Source organism: Rutidosis leptorrhynchoides, chromosome 5 (assembly GCF_046630445.1).
Source record: "Rutidosis leptorrhynchoides isolate AG116_Rl617_1_P2 chromosome 5, CSIRO_AGI_Rlap_v1, whole genome shotgun sequence".
Lineage (NCBI taxonomy): Eukaryota > Viridiplantae > Streptophyta > Magnoliopsida > Asterales > Asteraceae > Rutidosis > Rutidosis leptorrhynchoides.
The window spans coordinates 47,450,205-47,468,129 of record NC_092337.1 but is presented as its reverse complement, the minus strand read 5'-3'; the positions used below and the strand labels follow the sequence as shown (position 1 = coordinate 47,468,129).

General features: G+C 35.0%; 1 protein-coding gene and 1 pseudogene across 1 annotated transcript; one reads left to right on the top strand and one right to left on the bottom strand.

The window, feature by feature from the left end:
• Positions 1-3,274: 3,274 nt before the first annotated feature.
• Positions 3,275-16,736, bottom strand: LOC139848594 (plasma membrane ATPase 1-like; annotated as a pseudogene).
• On the top strand, positions 4,721-8,499 carry LOC139848595 (uncharacterized). The gene is made up of 4 exons (XM_071838320.1): positions 4,721-4,946; positions 6,663-7,767; positions 7,915-8,230; positions 8,377-8,499. The coding sequence occupies exons 1-4, from the start codon at positions 4,721-4,723 to the stop codon at positions 8,497-8,499; spliced, it is 1,770 nt and encodes a 589-aa protein (XP_071694421.1).
• Positions 16,737-17,925: the final 1,189 nt, after the last annotated feature.

Here is a 17,925-nt window from a genome sequence, read left to right as displayed (position 1 = left end):
AAGGCGGCGAACTTCACGTAACATGACCGTACGATCAACTAGATTGAAGGCATTTTGAAAATCAACTAATAACATAGAGAGGCCAACATCAGAGCCACGATCCTCAATTATTACTATTATTATTATTATTAAAATTATAATTAAAAATTATCAAAACTTTCATTTTTTATTAAAATTATCATTTTTATTATTATTTTTATTATTAGTAATATCATTTTATTATTATTATTATTATTATCATTAATATTGTTTCATCAATATGATTAATATTATAAATTTTATTACTACAAATAAAATGACTAATGTCATTACCAAACTTATTATTATCAATATCGTTATTAAATCTAATTATTAGTATTATTATCATTATTTTAGTATTATCTTAATTATTATTTTAACAAATAAAAGATATTAATATAAAAATATAATTATTACATATATCATAAAACTATCTAATTTACTAGAACTAGCTTCTTTTTATTTTGAGAGGAACGATTCCCCCGTCCGAGAATCGGCATTCACGCACTATTTCTCCCCACTAAAAAAACGATTGAGAATATCTGGAACTTGAACAAAAATGCAGAAGCGAGCATGCCTCGTGGCTCACCTCTCCCTCTGTTTTAGCCAACACCATCAACCCCTTAGGATCCACTCAAGGAAAAGCACTTGCCATCTCCCTTCAACCTTTTTTTTCAAAACGCAAGAAAAAATTTTTTAAGTAACACGAAAGGGGTCAAGCCGGTTGTAGGTGACCCGACCCCGTGTACAAATAAACGCGACATAGACTAGAAGCCGATACAAGAAGAAACCACGAATGACTAACAATGTAGTTGCGGAGTGGGCAACTATGACACGGAAATACAAACCAATTACAAAGCACTATATAATCAAAAGCGACTATGTAAGATAAATCATCAGATTACTCAACCATTATAACCAATCGATCTTCACGTTCTTTATTTTAGTAGAAATCCATTTGTAAGTTTTGAGTTGAATCTCCATCAATGCGGTAGGACAGTTCCAACATTTATTTGAAAATACTTTTTTATTTCGATTACTCCAAAAGAGATACGCACGTGACCACTTCACGGCTTGCCAAATTCTTCGACCCTCGAAAGACATTGAAAGCGAACAATTTCCTTGAAATGCTTCATTTATACTTAAGTTTGTTACCGACCAAATCCCCCACCACTTGTAAACCATTTCCCATATTTCAAAGACGTGACGGCAAAGGATTAACGAATGGTCAATTGATTCAACGGTATCATCACAAAGGGGACATAGTATGGAATCGAAATCAATACCCCGTTTATCGAGTTCAATACGCATCGGGATGCGTTTTTTAACTCTCTAAACGAAAACTTCAATCTTTCCCGGAACCAAGTTGTTTTTCATTGTTTCTGAACCTATGCCATAACTCCCAATAGACTGATCATCGATCAGACTTGCTACTTTTTTGGTAGTAAACACGCCATTCGTAGCTACCTTCCAATACCACGCATATCCGAGTTTATATCATGTTTGTCATACAAATTAATAAGATTAGTTAGTAAAAACAAATCATCTCGAGCTCGTCCGGTGAGATCATCCCAAAACGGAATGGTGGATCCGTCTCCAACCTGTTTCACAAAAGAGTTTCCAAACGAAATTCCCGTCTTGTCGATACATTGACCCATAGAGAATTAGGTTCTCCCTTTAACCCTTTGAGCGAAATGAGTGTTTATTATTCAATTTATGCTTCCTCTTAAAATGTACTCCGTATATAGTTGAAATACTGTATAGAGTTCTGATGAAGTTCTAAAATTATAAAATTATGAAATTTTTACCCGTAGCTAATATAGGCGTGATTAACTATTAGGAGTTTTTACAATTGATCAGTTACGAGCAAAACATGTTGTGATCTGTAATTATATGGATTTACGGATTGACTTTGGATTCGTTCTTTTGTGGCAAGTTTCTTTGTTTTTCTCCTTTTTTTTATTTTTATTTTAATGTGGCAGTGATCAAGCACCGTGCTCTTTTATACCTCATTTGTCGATGTAGTCCGTAGATAACTTGTAGGATTCCACATTCCCCTTTTATAGTAGTGTGATAATCGTGTTTGTCATATTATGGAGTTATTTATATTTATGGACTATGGTACTAGAAATATCATGAAATTAAGGCCTGTTTAGATTCCTCCCAACTAACAACTTGCTATCATGTTAACGACACGTTGTCACTTATTTAAAATGATTGAACAAAGATTGAAAACTGTCATCAGATTACTTAAGAACTAAACTTTTCTGAACCCTCACTTAACATAATACACTATCATACAGGGGGAAAAAAAATGGTCTAATTTCGTCTTCCCAAAATATCCTCCTAAGTAACTAGAGAAATTTACTTGAATGGACCTCGTCAGATCTCATTTACATATCTAGTCATCAAAAACGCCGTACAAAGAAAATACCCGGAGGTGACCACCGAACTGATTTTGGACCGGCGGCCCAGGGGATGAGAAACAAAATCTTGAAATCCGTCACCTTTCTTCTCTAACAAAATATCATTCTTCGTTGTTTTCATTTTTACCTTCATATCTAGTTTGGTTGTACACCCACTACTTGGACATGCATTATTTACATGGAGTCATGAACTGGGAATATGTGGCCTTCCCTGCATATGTACAATATGATAGATTTGGTGTGGCCTTGTGATTTCTCTAATACAATAGTGAAAGTTTAATGTGTCTTTACATGTTAGTTCTACATACAGATTAGTTAAAATGGAATATTTTCTAAAAAAGTTTACTACTTCGAAATCATAATTGAAAGGTGAAATCAAATTTTTTCTTCTTTGTAACAATCTCTCACAGTCTCACTGTTTGCTATATCACAAAAAATAAATTCAATCGATTTAAAAAAAAAAAACAATACCAGTAACATAATTATAACTGTATTAAAATATAATTCCATTCCATTAATCTAAAAATGGTTAAAAATCATTAATTTCTTGGTCTGAGTTTTGTTAAGAGTTTTACTATCATAAAAATTATGTTCAACCTTTTTTACTATGGGAACATGAGTTTAAACTCGTATTATTTGCATGATCTTAATGACTACACCAAAGTACAATCATCAAATGAGTTGGTGATCATAAAAATTAAGAACTGCACAAAGTACAAACTAGTAAGCCTAAAAATTTCAGACCCAAAAAGCCTTTGTTCATATTGACAACAAATTATGACACATAAAGGTTCTCCTTTTCCCAGTTCACAAGTACATGGGAAAAAAAAAAAAACTAAGAAAATAACCTCGCGAAAAACAATTGTTCTAAAGGTAACTCACAAACTAACGACATTAGTGTCTTAGACGGCATATGTTTTTTGAACCGTTTCTATGTCTAGACCCTTGAGTCGAACAACTGATTCAACGTGACCCTTCAATGTATGCAATTCTCTCAAACTAATAAACACCGCAACACAGATCAACATTCATGAAATGTTTGGGGTAATGAACGCTCTATAAGGACTTAAACAAGATTAATACATATGTTTGGGGTAATGGAAATTAGCACTCCGTTTGGCTTAACACTTTTCTAATTTCAGCTCTAAACATTTCTCAGAAGGTAACATGTAAAGTCTGTCAACCGATCAGTATATTCCATGCGTTTTGTACACTGAAAAAGAAACCAGCCTGCCAAAAGTAATTCATGAATACGCTAACCTAATAAGTATAAAACTACATATCACATCACATTCAAATCAAGTTCTTTAAATCAATACATACGATAAAATTCATAGAAGCTTCAAGTTTATAAATAGTAAGCATGCGTAAAAGAATAAGTATTGAATTACCTTCCTCTCAGGTAAATGATATCATTACCTAAGTTACCAGTATATACTCTTTTGCAAAAACGTTAACAAGATTTTAGACAATAAGTAAACCATTGTAAAAATTAACAATAGATTCCTACCAATTAACATTAAAAAACTAATCTATCCTCAATACCACATGCAATCTACAATCCTTAATCCACTCATCCAGCTAAAGCACAACAAAAACACAAATTGCTTGAGTATAACTATTGAAGAATATAACCAAAGTCTCCCATGCGACTTCATCGAAGAGCGTTTTCCTTAAAATGGGCGATGACTCCCAATAAAGATGATAATTTCCAGCCACGAACACCAAATATCTGATGAATTCTAAGATGAACCTCAAACAAAGAAAAAAATTTCTCGGACAATGATCATTCAACTAGCATCAACAATAGTGTCACTGGGAATTCCACATTAACATTCAACAACATATTTTTCAATAGTTTGAAATCCATCATAATTTGAGACCTCGACCCCAAGGTTTAGTTATTCCATAATGGTGGCAACGCTCTGTTAATTCTCCTTGTGTAACATTTAAATTTTGTACAACTCGAGATTTAAGAAAATTCCATTTTGCTCTCAGAGGATCTGAACATTATCAGCTTTAGATTTTGTGCAGTGGATCTGAACATTATCGGCTTCAGATTTCATGCAGAGGATCTTAGAGCAAACTAGAATTTTCTTAAATCTCAAATGCAAAAAACTTAAATATTACGCAAGGAGAATTAACAGAGTCTCATCGTCGTAATGAAATAATAAACCATGGGGTCAGATCTCGAATTAAAATATATTTCAAACTATTGACAAATGTGTTGTTGAATGTCTATGTGGGAATTCTTGATGACAACATTGTTGTGATCAATGTCCGAAAAGATGCTTATTTGTTTGAAGTTCGTCTTAGAATCCGGCAGATATTTGGTGTGCTCGTGGCTGGAAATTATCAGCTTTATAAGGAGTCATCGCCCGTTTCAAGGAAAATGCTCCTCAATGAAGCCCAATGGAAGACCTTGGTTAGATTTTCCAATATGTATTGTCAAATCAATTTGTGTTTATGTTGTGCTTTACCTAACTAAAGGGATTAAGGAAGGTAGATTGAAGGTGCGATTAAGGATAGTAAATTTAATAATAGATTAGTTTATAATGTTAATTAGTAGGAACTTATTGTTAATGTTGATAATGGTTTACTTTTTATCTACGAAATCATGTTAACGAGTATTTACTGATTACTTTATGCATTAATATCATTTATCTAATAGGAAAGTAATTCAATACTTAGTCGTTTATGTATGCTTATTATTTATAAACTTGGAAACAACTTTTCATTTTATAGTATATATTGATATATTGATTTGAAGATATTGATTTGTGATTTGAGTGTGATATGGTTTGCAATTTTATACTAATTAGGTTAGCGTTTTCATGAATTACTTATTAGAATTTGGTATCTTTTTCAGCTTACAAAACGCATGGAATATATTAATTGGTTGCCATACACTTTATACTAGTGAAATGACCCGTGGAATCAAGGGTTTGATTAAAGGAAATAGTTTAATGATATGTTTTAGGTATTAAGTGAATGTAAATGCTGAAGTCATTTAGTTTCATGACCCGTAGAACCACAGATTCCGACTAACATACTTGATACAAATGATTGAAGTTAATAAAATGCATATAACAAATAATGAAAACAAAAGAGTACCACAAATATTTTACCTGGAACATATGATCCGAAATAATCAAAGATTTTTAAGGAGAGAATGCTAAACCATTAATATGAAGGTAGGTGATATTGTTTTCAAATTCTGACTAAATAATATACACGAGAAAATTTTATAAATTTAGAAACAGAATAATTGTTCAAGTTATATCTCTTTTGCGTTTATTTTTCATCATTATCATTTTACCTTTAATTGTTATTAATCGTGTTTTTATTATTTCTCCCAAACTCTCTCTCCTACTTGTTCTCTCCCAACGGTTCTTAAAACAAAAAAGCATCTATACTCTTAACTTCTAGATTTATACGATAAACAATTGTAGATTAAAAGACACCTCCACTAGCAATTAATCCAATTTGTTTTTGCGATCCCAACGAAACCTGTTTTTGCCGGAAACGGGATATCCACGCGCCGCTAGAAGCTCTTTGTCGGAATTGACCTTTCGCCGGCCAACTGATACCGGAAAATTATTTTTCCGACTGGTTCTTGTTTCTATCCCTTTATACGCTCCTTTAAATTGTTTAACCCTTTTGTCTTTGGTACATCCTTTATAGTCGAAGGTGATTTCAATTTATATTATCATTATCATCTTTATATAAACATAATAGTCTCCATTATAGTCTTTCCTGGTGTTTAATTTCTATCCCTTTAATTATTTATGCTACTTATATACTCCGTATTATATTAATTTGTATTATATTATTAGTTTTTAGACCTAGTAAATTTGTATAACTTTAACTTAATTATTATCTGTATCATTCACTATTATTTATTATTATTAAGTATTATTATTATTCTTTATTTTGTTTTTTTTTTACTGTTACTGTTATCCATAATTTTTTGCTGGTAGCAATTGAATCTGAAACTGACTTATACCATCTTCATTTATTTAGTTTTTAATTAACTGGTAATATAGATATTCCCATACCCTTACACTTAATAATTGGACACTATTTTTCTTAGTTTTTTATACGAATTTAACTTATTCATTTTTTTTTTACTTGTACTGGGTCACCTTTTTAGTGAATAAAGTAATATAGATCCTACGCGTACTTATGGTCACTTGAGGTCATGTTCTCCTAATTTAGGGGCGGGTAGGCCTAGAGGGGTTAGAGGTGGTTGTAGGGTAGCCACCCTTGGTAGGATTAGAGTGGGTAGCTGGAATATAGGAACCTTGACTGGTAAGAGGATTGAGCTCGTTGATACCTTTCGTAAGAGTAATGTAGACATTGTGTGTGTTCAAGAGACTAGATGGAAGGGTGAAGAGGCGATAGAGATTGAGGACTATAAGTTGTGGTACTCGGGTTCTAGGATAGCACGGAACGGGGTAGGTATCTTTTTAGGTAAACTACATATAGATAACGTTGTTGACGTGGGTAGGTTTAGCGATAGGATTATGTCGGTTAGTTTAATTATTGAGGAGACTTTCACGGTCATTAGTGCATACGCACCTCATGCGGGTTTAGGTGATGCCGAAAAGAAGAGTTTCTGGGAATTGTTAGATGAGGTGGTGAGGGGGTGCCCAGCGGACCATCGACTGATTATAGGTGGTGATCTGAATGGACATATAGGAGCGGAGACAGAAGGTTATGAGGGAGCCCATGGGGGCTTTGGGTTTGGTCCTAGAAATGAAGAGGGGCGCTCAATTCTTGAGTTTGCCATTGCCCACGAGTTGGTGGTAGCAAACTCTTTCTTCAAGAAGAGGGATGCTCAGTTAGCCACTTTCCATAGCGGGGATCGTAGCACCCAGATTGACTTTTTGCTTCTTCGTAAAGGGGAACTTAGGACCTGTAGGGACTGTAAGGTCCTTCCAGCTTTGACGTGCTCCTCCCAGCACAGATTGCTGGTCATGGACCTAGTCACTAAGGGAAGAGTTGGCAGGAGGGCTAGGGTTGTACAACCTAGAATCCTTTGGAAGAACCTCTATGGAGCGAATGCGGAGACTTTTAGAGCGAATGTTGTTGAGAGATTGAGTGTAGAAGGGGATAACGTTGCCCCTACAGAAGCAGACCAGTTATGGAATCGCATGGCGTCCACTATCAGAGATGTGGCAAAAGAGACCTTAGGAATGGCTACGGGGACATCGAGAGCCCATAAGAGTAGAAGAGAGTCGTGGTGGCTTAGTGACGATGTCCAAACGAAAGTCGCTTTAAAGCAGGCGAGGTTTAGGGAGCTCATTACTCTTGGAGAAGGGTCACATGAAGAGAGAACTAGGGTAGAAGAAAGATATAAAGAAGCTAAAAGAGAAGCAAAGAAGGCCGTAGCAATTGCAAAAGACAAAGCATACGAAGATTTATATAGGAAACTAGACTCTAAAGAGGGAGCTAATGACGTATATAGGATAGCCAAAGCTAGGGAGCGAAGAAGCAGGGACTTAGGTAACATCAAATATATCAAGGATGTAGCGGGTCAAAGTATAGTAAGAGAAGATCTTATTAGGAAAAGATGGGAAGATTATTTTGCATCTCTTTTCGGTAGGGGAAGACCAGAGCGGAACGGTGAATCCCACGAGGTTCGGGAGTTTCAAAACAACTGTTTCTGCACGATGATTAACGAGGAGGAAGTTAGATTGGCCCTACGAAAGATGGGGAGAAACAAAGCAGTAGGACCGGATCAAATTCCGATTGAGGCGTGGAAGTGCCTAGGAGGCGATGGGGTTAGATTGTTGACAAACCTTTTCAACACGACGTTTAGAAGCGCAAATATGCCTATGGAATGGAGACTCAGTGAGGTTATTCCTATTTACAAGAACAAGGGAGATGCGCAAATATGTAGTAATTATAGAGGCATAAAGTTACTTAGTCATACTATGAAGCTTTGGGAAAGAATGATGGAGACGAGGCTCCGACGCGAGACAAAGGTTTCAGAGAACCAATTCGGTTTCATGCCAGGTCGCTCGTCGATGGAAGCGATTCACATAGTTAGAAGCCTTATGGAGAAGTGTAGGGAAAAACAAAAGAACCTACACATGGCATTCTTAGACTTGGAAAAAGCTTATGATTGTGTCCCGCGTGAGCTGATTTGGAAGACGCTTAATGTTAGGGGTGTCCCAAGTAGATATATAAGATCTATTAGAGATATGTACGAGGGGGCGAAGACTCGTGTACGCACGGCGGTAGGAAACACGGAGTTTTTCCCTGTTGAGGTAGGTCTACATCAAGGATCTGCCCTTAGCCCTTATCTTTTTGCTTTGATCCTAGACGAGTTGACTCATAGGATACAAGACAACATCGCATGGTGCCTGATTTTCGCCGACGATATTGTATTAGTTTCGGATTCCCAGGATGAGCTTAACAGAAGGCTTGAGCAATGGAGGATCGCCTTAGAATCAAATGGCCTACGGATTAGCAGACTTAAATCGGAGTACCTTAGATGTGATTTCAAGAAGAGTGAAGAGGAACACGACGATATAGTGGATATCCGAATTGGGGATCAGATTTTACCCCCGCAAGGGTCCTTTAGATATTTAGGCTCGATGCTTCACAATTCGGGAAGGATAGATGAGGACGTGACGCATCGTATACGTGTAGGATGGTTGAAGTGGAGGGCTGCGAAAGGGGTGTTGTGCGACAAGAAGGTGCCCCTTAAGCTGAAAGGGAAATTCTTCAAGGTGGCAATCAGACCAGCCATGTTGTACGGATCAGAGTGTTGGCCAATGACGAAGGCCCAAGAGAGGAGAATGGAGGTGGCAGAAATGAGGATGCTTAGATGGACGTGTGGTAAGACCATGCTAGATATGATACCAAATGGAGTTTTTAGGGAGAAATTGGAAGTTGGGAACATCATCAACAAACTTAGGGAAGGACGACTTAGATGGTTTGGGCATGTCAGGAGGCGCCCAATTTTAGCCCCGGTTAGGAGAGTCGAGACCCTCGCCGTTGGCGGCGTAAGGAGAAGGGGTAGACCTAGACGTAGGATGGAGGATAGATTGAAGCTGGACATGAAAGAGCTTATACTGACGGAGGACATGACTTTTGATAGGAGCCTGTGGAGGAGTAGAATTAGGATAATTGAGTAAGTTTTTTTTTTTTTTTTTTTTTTTTCAATGTTTTTATTACATTTATTGTACAACTACATACATAACTATAACTAGTTATTCTATAGTTACACTATATATACCCCTCCACATAGTATATATGCACCTGTATCTATTTATATGTATTTAGGCTATATACATGTACCGTTGCATATGTGTGTATCTATATATGTATCTATGTATCTAAGTAACATGTATTGGTGTATGTATGATTGTCTGTCTTGTTTCTGTACCTAGGTATATATATCTACGAATTTATCTATATGTATATATGTTTAAGCATGGGTTTTTATCCATGCTTATGTGTGGTGCGTGTATATATATATATATATATATATATATATATATATATATATATATATATATATATATATATATATATATATATATATATATATATTTATTTATTTTGTTTGTCTGTATGTCTACTTGATTTTAAATGGTTTTGCGCTCTATATGATTCATGCTATTTGCCCTACTGTTGTGCAATACTGCTATTTGTGTTCCCTTTTTGGTTACTGTGTTTGGTTGCATCTTGCTAGGCGCACATAACCCTTACAGGTACGTATCTTTTGCCCTATCTATTTCGTTTTTATGAGCACATCCGGCCGGAGGTCCTTTTTGGAAGCAATCTCTTTTGCTCTAGAGTAGAGGGAGGGACGACCTTATCTAGGCGCGGGTTCTATACTCGCGGGTGGAGTAGCGACTTCCTTCTAATCTAGGGTACGAGGAATGATTGTCTACACCCACCTCTCCCATACCCCACTTTTGTGGGATTGGGTATTGTTGTTGTTGTTGTTGTGTTATTAATTAAGTGTATATAATTAAGATTAATTGTTATTTATGACATCATTATGGTGCCCTAAGAATTTTTTAATTTCTTTTTGAATTTTTTTAAGCTTGAAAAATGTTTATTTATGACATCATCATTTTAGAACTTTAATAGAAACTATAGATATAGATTACCTTCTCGGAAATGTAATGGAAATAAGGAAACTGTTAAAGCACATATCTTTGTCTCTTTGAGTTGTAAATTATCACACTTCTGGAAAACGTCAATAACCTTGCGATTTCTGCTCTCTGTTCGGCTTCTTCTGCCATGTGGTTAAGTTCGGTAACATTTGTACGATCACCAAACATTTTGGTGTCGGGAACTTCAAGCTCATGAAGGGTTCGTTGCGCATGAGCCCATGGTAACTCACGTTGTTCCTTACCGAAGTCCTTTTGTTTCGTGAAAGCAATCTAAACGGAAAAAAACAAATGTAATTAACGATTCAACGCTTTCCAAAAGAAATGTGTTTATGTAAGACTTCAAATCACAAGATGTTGACACTTGACACATACCCTCCGCTCGATAAGGTCCCAAACCCGTCCACTAAGAACGTATCGAATAAAGAACTTTATAAGATCGAGCGGGAAGTAAAAGACGATATTGTATAGCCAGATTACACCGGCCCATCCCCACCCGATTCCTTCGACCGCAGCAAAGGCCCAATTGGCATAAACTGCAATTAATGTAGCAATCTGGTACAAACAAAATGAATATAGTTTAACACTCGTCGTAATAAAAAGGTAAATACAAGTATAACAACTATTTTGTACCAATTGAGCAACAGCAAAAGCAATAACAAGCAGCCAACCAGGACGTTCAACAAACGACCAGCTACGAGACCTCGTAACAAAAATGAGGGCTTGGCTGACTGTACTGACTTGAAGATATATCGCTGACGCCAGCTTTCGAAAATCATCGTGAGCTGTTTTCTCGAGAGTAGGCACGCCAAATGTATGCTGAGATGTTTGGTGACAAGGTTTAGTAAACATAAACCAAAAATATGTATGCGTTTAGATGCAAGTATAAATGTACGTACCGGGAAGAAATCCGTTTTATAAGCCGCCCAGAAAAATATAACGCTCATCATGGCTAAGTAAGTACCGAGTACAACCCCGGCCGTGAAAATTTCGGCCAGTTTCCAGCTATCTGGAAGCGGATACGGCTTCACGCGATCCTTCGATATAGTCATTATGGTTCCTGAAATTGAAATAAGTAGGAAACCAAGTTGTGTAATCAATACAAATTATATTATATTATATTATTATACCTTACACTAACACTTGAAATGCAATGAATAGTACCTGCCGACATCAGCTAATTTGTCCTTTTCCCATTTTTAATTTAAAAAAATTGCTTTTTAAAAAACATTATTACCCACGCCGCAACGCGTGGGCTTCCTAACTCGTTATATACCAAAAATGAAGTAGAGAACTCAGAATAAGGCACGAACCACCGTTAAGGATTGCGATGATAAGAACCATGAAAGGTGGAAAATCGAATCTCCATATCAATGCAAGCAACATAAAACCGAGCTGACAAGAGCACAAACAACATAAAAGATCAACATTTTGGAAATAAACATGAAATACGCACACGTGACGACACAAAATAACTTACCACAATACAAATAGTAATTGAAACTGCATAGATCTGCCAAAAGAAAACACGTTTAGGTTCAACAAAATTTATTATAAATAACGATACTTTGTGAAAGATACAAAACAAAGGGACATTACCGTGTAATTTTTCATCCTTTGGAAAATGGCTCTACTGGTTAAAACGGCACTAATGATGACGCTAAGCCCGGGCTCAGTTAGGACTATATCGCACGCACTGCGGGCTGCGTCAGTGGCATCGGCAACAGCAATCCCGATATCGGCCTTTTTAAGGGCAGGAACGTCATTTACTCCATCTCCGGTCATTCCACATACGTGTTTCCTAGCTTGTAAACGTTTTACTATTTCGTATTTATGTTCTGTAAGTAATACAAGGGTAGTTTTAACTTTTAAGTATCTTATTAAACATTACATATCTATTTCCTTCTTATAAAATTAAATTAAAAAAAAAAAAAGACAAAATATCATGAATGGTCCACGTGTTTTGTATTGGAAATCAGGTGATCCCTGTATTTTTTAAGTCATGGATGCTCCCTGTGGTTTGCATTTTGAATGGTCCCTATGGTGAATATATACAGGACCATCCTTGACGAAAAAATGCACCACACAGGACCACCGGTGATTCAAATGTAAATCATGGGGACCATTTGTGATATTTTGTCAAAAAAAAGTATAGGAACTACCCGTGATTTTTGATACAAACCACAGGGACTATTTGTGATATTTTGTCAAAAGAAAAAAAAAACGTACAAGGGAAAACACCAGCGAAACCGTCGGCTTTCTCGATAAGTTCGTCGATGGGTAAAGAGGCAATTGACTCGTCGTTAATTTGACCGAGTAAAGCAGAGGAAGGATACATGTTGGTTCCCATCCCAAGGCGTCGACCCGTTTCTTTTCCAATGGCTAATTGATCCCCTGTTCATTGTCATAAAGATTGAGTATTTGACAGAGGTGACAAAATGAGCGGGTCGACTAACGGGTAAAAAATTGAAAACGTGGTTGTTACAAAACAGGGTATCAAAAAAATCAACTTAAAGAAAAACACCTGTGATCATTTTAACATTCACTCCAAGATTCAAAGCCCTTCGAATAGTTTCGGCGCTATCATGTCGAGGTGGATCGAAGAGCGGCATGAGCCCGATGAACTGCCAAGGGCCCCCGGGACTGTCTTTTCGTCCCTCGGGAACTTCCTATTTTTACAAAAACAGAAAAAGGGAACAATTAACAATCAAGAATAGACAAAAGACGTGCACAAACAAATAAAGTAAATTGTGTAAAAGAAAACGTAATGAATCACCTGGTATGCAACAGCAAGTGACCGTAACCCACGTTCTGCAAACTTATCAATGACGAAATGAACTCTGTGTTCTATATCTGATTTGTTGTGTGCAAGATTCAAGATCTAAACCAATATTAAAAAAAATGCAATTAAACATTTTTTTTTGTCATATAATTACTCTATATATCTAAAAGATATAGTTCAAATGAATAGCAGCTCTCAATAGTTTCACAAACGCCCCTCAAATTTTTTATATTTTCACAATTCAATCCCGCCCTTTATAACGCTTACCTTTATAGCTTTTACAAACTTACCACATAGTTTTCACATTTTATACTTTAACCATTACACTTCTCATTCATTATAAATCGATTCCATAATTTTTACTAACTAACAACTATTCATTATTATTATTATTATTATTATTATTATTATTATTATTATTATTATTATTATTATTATTATTATTATTATTATTAAATCAACCATATAATTTTTCACTTTATTATTAACTTTTTTTCTTATTATAAATTAACTATATATATATATATATATATATATATATATATATATATATATATATATATATATATATATATATATAGACAAAGGCTTTATGAATAGTTCTTCCCCATACTTTAATCGTTTATACGTCGTGCAAAAAGGTTGTACCCACAATGACAACACACTAAACATTGACAACCATTATAAACTTTAGGGCGCCAAATGTAAATACCTAGGGTAAAAAATGTAAACTCCATAGGGGTCTAAAGTTAAAGTTCAAGGGCCAAATCGTAACTTCTTTATTTTCCATAAAACTCCCCAACAAATCCACCTAAATTTTTAACCGCCTTTAAATTTTCGTACGACTTGAGATAGGTTTAACCGACATAACCGTTAAACACGAAATAATTTTACGAACCAAACACAACAAATTATATCCGAAACGGAGTCCCGACGCGGAGCGAGGGCTCCTCCACTAGTTGATACATATATGCAAACAGACCTGCTCGGGGGCACCTTTGCTGACTCTGTGCATTTTACCCTGATTGTCCAAATAAGTCAATACTGTTCTTTTATCGGTAGGATTAAACGGCAGAAAATGCAGCTCTTGAATTCCGGCACGTGCCTATATATAAACAAGAACAAACAAATTTAATGTAAATATTGAAAACTAAACCTTGTTCCGTACAAAATTATCCACCTTTTAAACACCATTTGCGTTCTTTTTATGGATTCTCTTCAGCGACTGATAGAATAAGATTGATTTCTCAAAATTATCGTTTCTTAGCTTTTGGGTTTGTCACTTTATCTTATATATTGATTTTTTCGCGTTTTTCCACCTTATAAACAACAATTGTGTTCTTTTTTATGGATTCTCTTTAACAATGATATTTAATGTTTAATTACCTCTTTTGGATCAGCAAGCATATTGACAATTGCAGCATCAATAGCATCCTGGTTTTCGGTTCTAGAGGCTCGTGCTGACATCAGCACAACAGTATCCGCATCTACTCCCTTGGCAAACACCTAATTAATTTAGTCAACCCAAATGTCAAATTCAAAGTAAGCACACAAAGTTTATATATATAAAAAAAATGAAGTCAACAAACTGACTTCAATAAGATTCTTGTCAACGGTAAGCTTGTTCAAAGTCAACGTCCCGGTTTTGTCACTGCAAAGCACATCCATTTCCGCCATTTCTTCTATTGCCGTCATTCTTTTTGTAATCGCTCCCTGTAAAAGTAACAAACATAAACCGCCAAATTTTATAAAACACTAAAAATATGGGAAAAAGTCAACAAACCTGTTGAGCCAATCGATGACACCCGATGGCCATTGTTACAGAAAGAACGGTAGGCATGGCGATCGGGATACCTCCAATAAGGAGTACAAGAAGATTATCAATTCCAGGTCTATATAGCCTATCTTGAATCAGGAACATTACAATAAACTCGATCACCATTCCAACAGCAACCGAGCAAATGCAAAAATTCCCAATTGCAGTCAAAACCTAACAAGATATTAAACGAAACTAAAAACATCAAAACCCAAATGAAAAAAACAAAAAAGCTAACACCTTTGATATAAAGTTTGAATCCTTTTCTTGCTCACCTTTTCAAAGTGACCATCTTGATTTGTGCTATCAACAAGATGAGCAGCCTTTCCAAAAAAACGTGTGGACCCCGGTGGAAATTACAACCGCCTTGAGTTCACCCTGTTTGCACGTGGAACCAGAATAAACTCCGTCTCCGGAACCTTTTGTTACTGGAAGTAACTCACCGGTTAAAGCCGACTACAAAAGACAACATCACCAGTACAATACAAAATACAAGAATTCGATTAAGAAAAATGTGTACAAGTTTGCAGACCACCCACTTGATCAATCTTTAAAGGGTCACCATCGAGCAAACGAGCATCAGCAGGAACAATATCGCCAAGTTTTATACTGATTATATCTCCTGGAACCAAGATTTCAGCATCTTCCTCGTTCCATCTCCCATCTCGTAGAATCTACAAAAATAAATAAATATAAATAAAATAAATTAAAACTGAGAACCATATTATTATGTTGAGTATACAAAACTATGGAAAAACTAGATGTTGATACCTTTGCTTTTGGGGAAAGCTGAGACATGAGAGAAGCAGCTGCATTACCAGCATTGTTTTCTTCAATTAAACTAATTGTGGAGTTGATAATTAGCAAAGTAATAATACCCACAAAATCCTGCCAATCAGGAGGTTTTTCCTACATAATTTTATTTTCAATTGTTATTTAAATGTTTATTCAACATAAAAAGGAGTAAAAACAGAAGAAAAGAAAGAAAAAAAAATACTAGTGTAAGTTTATATATAATAAAGTTGAGTGTTCTTACTCCTCCATTAGCAAGACCAATTGTGATAACAGCAGTAGCTTCCATAACCCATGACAATGGATTCCACATAAAGCCTAAAAATTTCAAAAGATTGCTTTCCTAGAAATACCCATATCATAAATTCAAAACTCACTTAAAAATTATAACTTTATTTACTAATAGAATTAAAAAGGAATCAAAAAATACTATTAAAGTATTAATTATTAAATTGGGGCGTACCTTTATTTCTTCAAGTTTATTATGGCCAAAAATGACTAATCTTTCTTGAGCAGCAGTACTAGTGAGACCCTCTTTGCTACATCTCAAATTCTCAAAAACTTCCTCAATGGGTATACTTTCCTGCACAACAACAATATTAAACACACACATATATATAATATCAAAAAAATAAAAAAAATAAAAAAAAAAATAATAATAATAATAATAATAATAATAAATAATTGAATGAGAAACACGGAACCATTACCAAATCTACAGTCTCCTTCAGCACAGCTTCAAGAAATTCAGGCTTTTCTTGTCCCATTTTATTACTTTTTGTGATAGTTACAAATCAAGCACAAAACTTTATTATAAAAGATTATGAAATAAATATAACCCAGATGATGAAATACAATCTTTTGTGAAGATTTGTGGTTTAAGAAATAGAAAGAGGCTTCCCACCTATACCAAATTTACAAGGAGTGGAACCGCTGATGATAGAAGTAGCAACAGTAACAGGCCCTTCAACAAACAAACCTATAAAATTTCATATTTCATAATTAGATTAGATTATTACGGAGTAAATTATTCATTTATTGTTACGAATTACGAATAGCAAAAAAATAAGATTTTTATCATATCTGTCTCGTATACATACATACATACATAACATATACATACATATACATATATTATATACATATATACTTATATATAAAAGATAATTTCAGCTACAAGGTTTTAGGTAATGTTGATGGCTATATCTAATTTTAAGTCATTAAGTTTTTGAATTTACTATCATTGAGAGAGTACACTTTTTGACCAAAAAGTGCCATTTGACGGTGATTGGGCTTTTATCAGATTTTGACACTCATTAATCCAAAATGTCAAATGATTGTGTCAAATATTAGTAGGGTCCACACAATTTATATTTTAACATTTTATTTTTTTATAAACTAATTTATTATTCATTAAATAAACTAGTGGTTAAGTGTCTTCCTTAATAGTCTCATAAACTAAGTTTGTATTTTTGCGCAACAAAATTCTATCTGTGATATAAACTAGCACTTACATAAGTCTACTCAATAATTCTCTTGGTAATTCATAGCGTATGTGACGATCGCTCCAAATCCATATGGACAATACGTCATTCATTGATTTCATTGCGAGGTATTTGACCTCTATATGATACGTTTTGTAAACATTGCATTCTTTTGAAAAGGCACACCATAAATGAATATTTAAATCAAAGGTTTTCAACATCTGATGATTTCTACATATAGACAATCACTGTAAATAATAGTTTACAATAGTACTTCCGTTGACAGTACAGTCAAAATAAGATACATGGTGATGATTTGGTGAATGCAATGTTTCCTTGAAAAATATGCCATGTATGACTCCATGCACATAGCTTGTCTAACATATAAGCAAACAGCGGAAGACTTCTAGAAACCTGAGAATAAACATGCTTCAAGTGTCAACACAAAGGTTGGTGAGTTCATAGTTTTAAT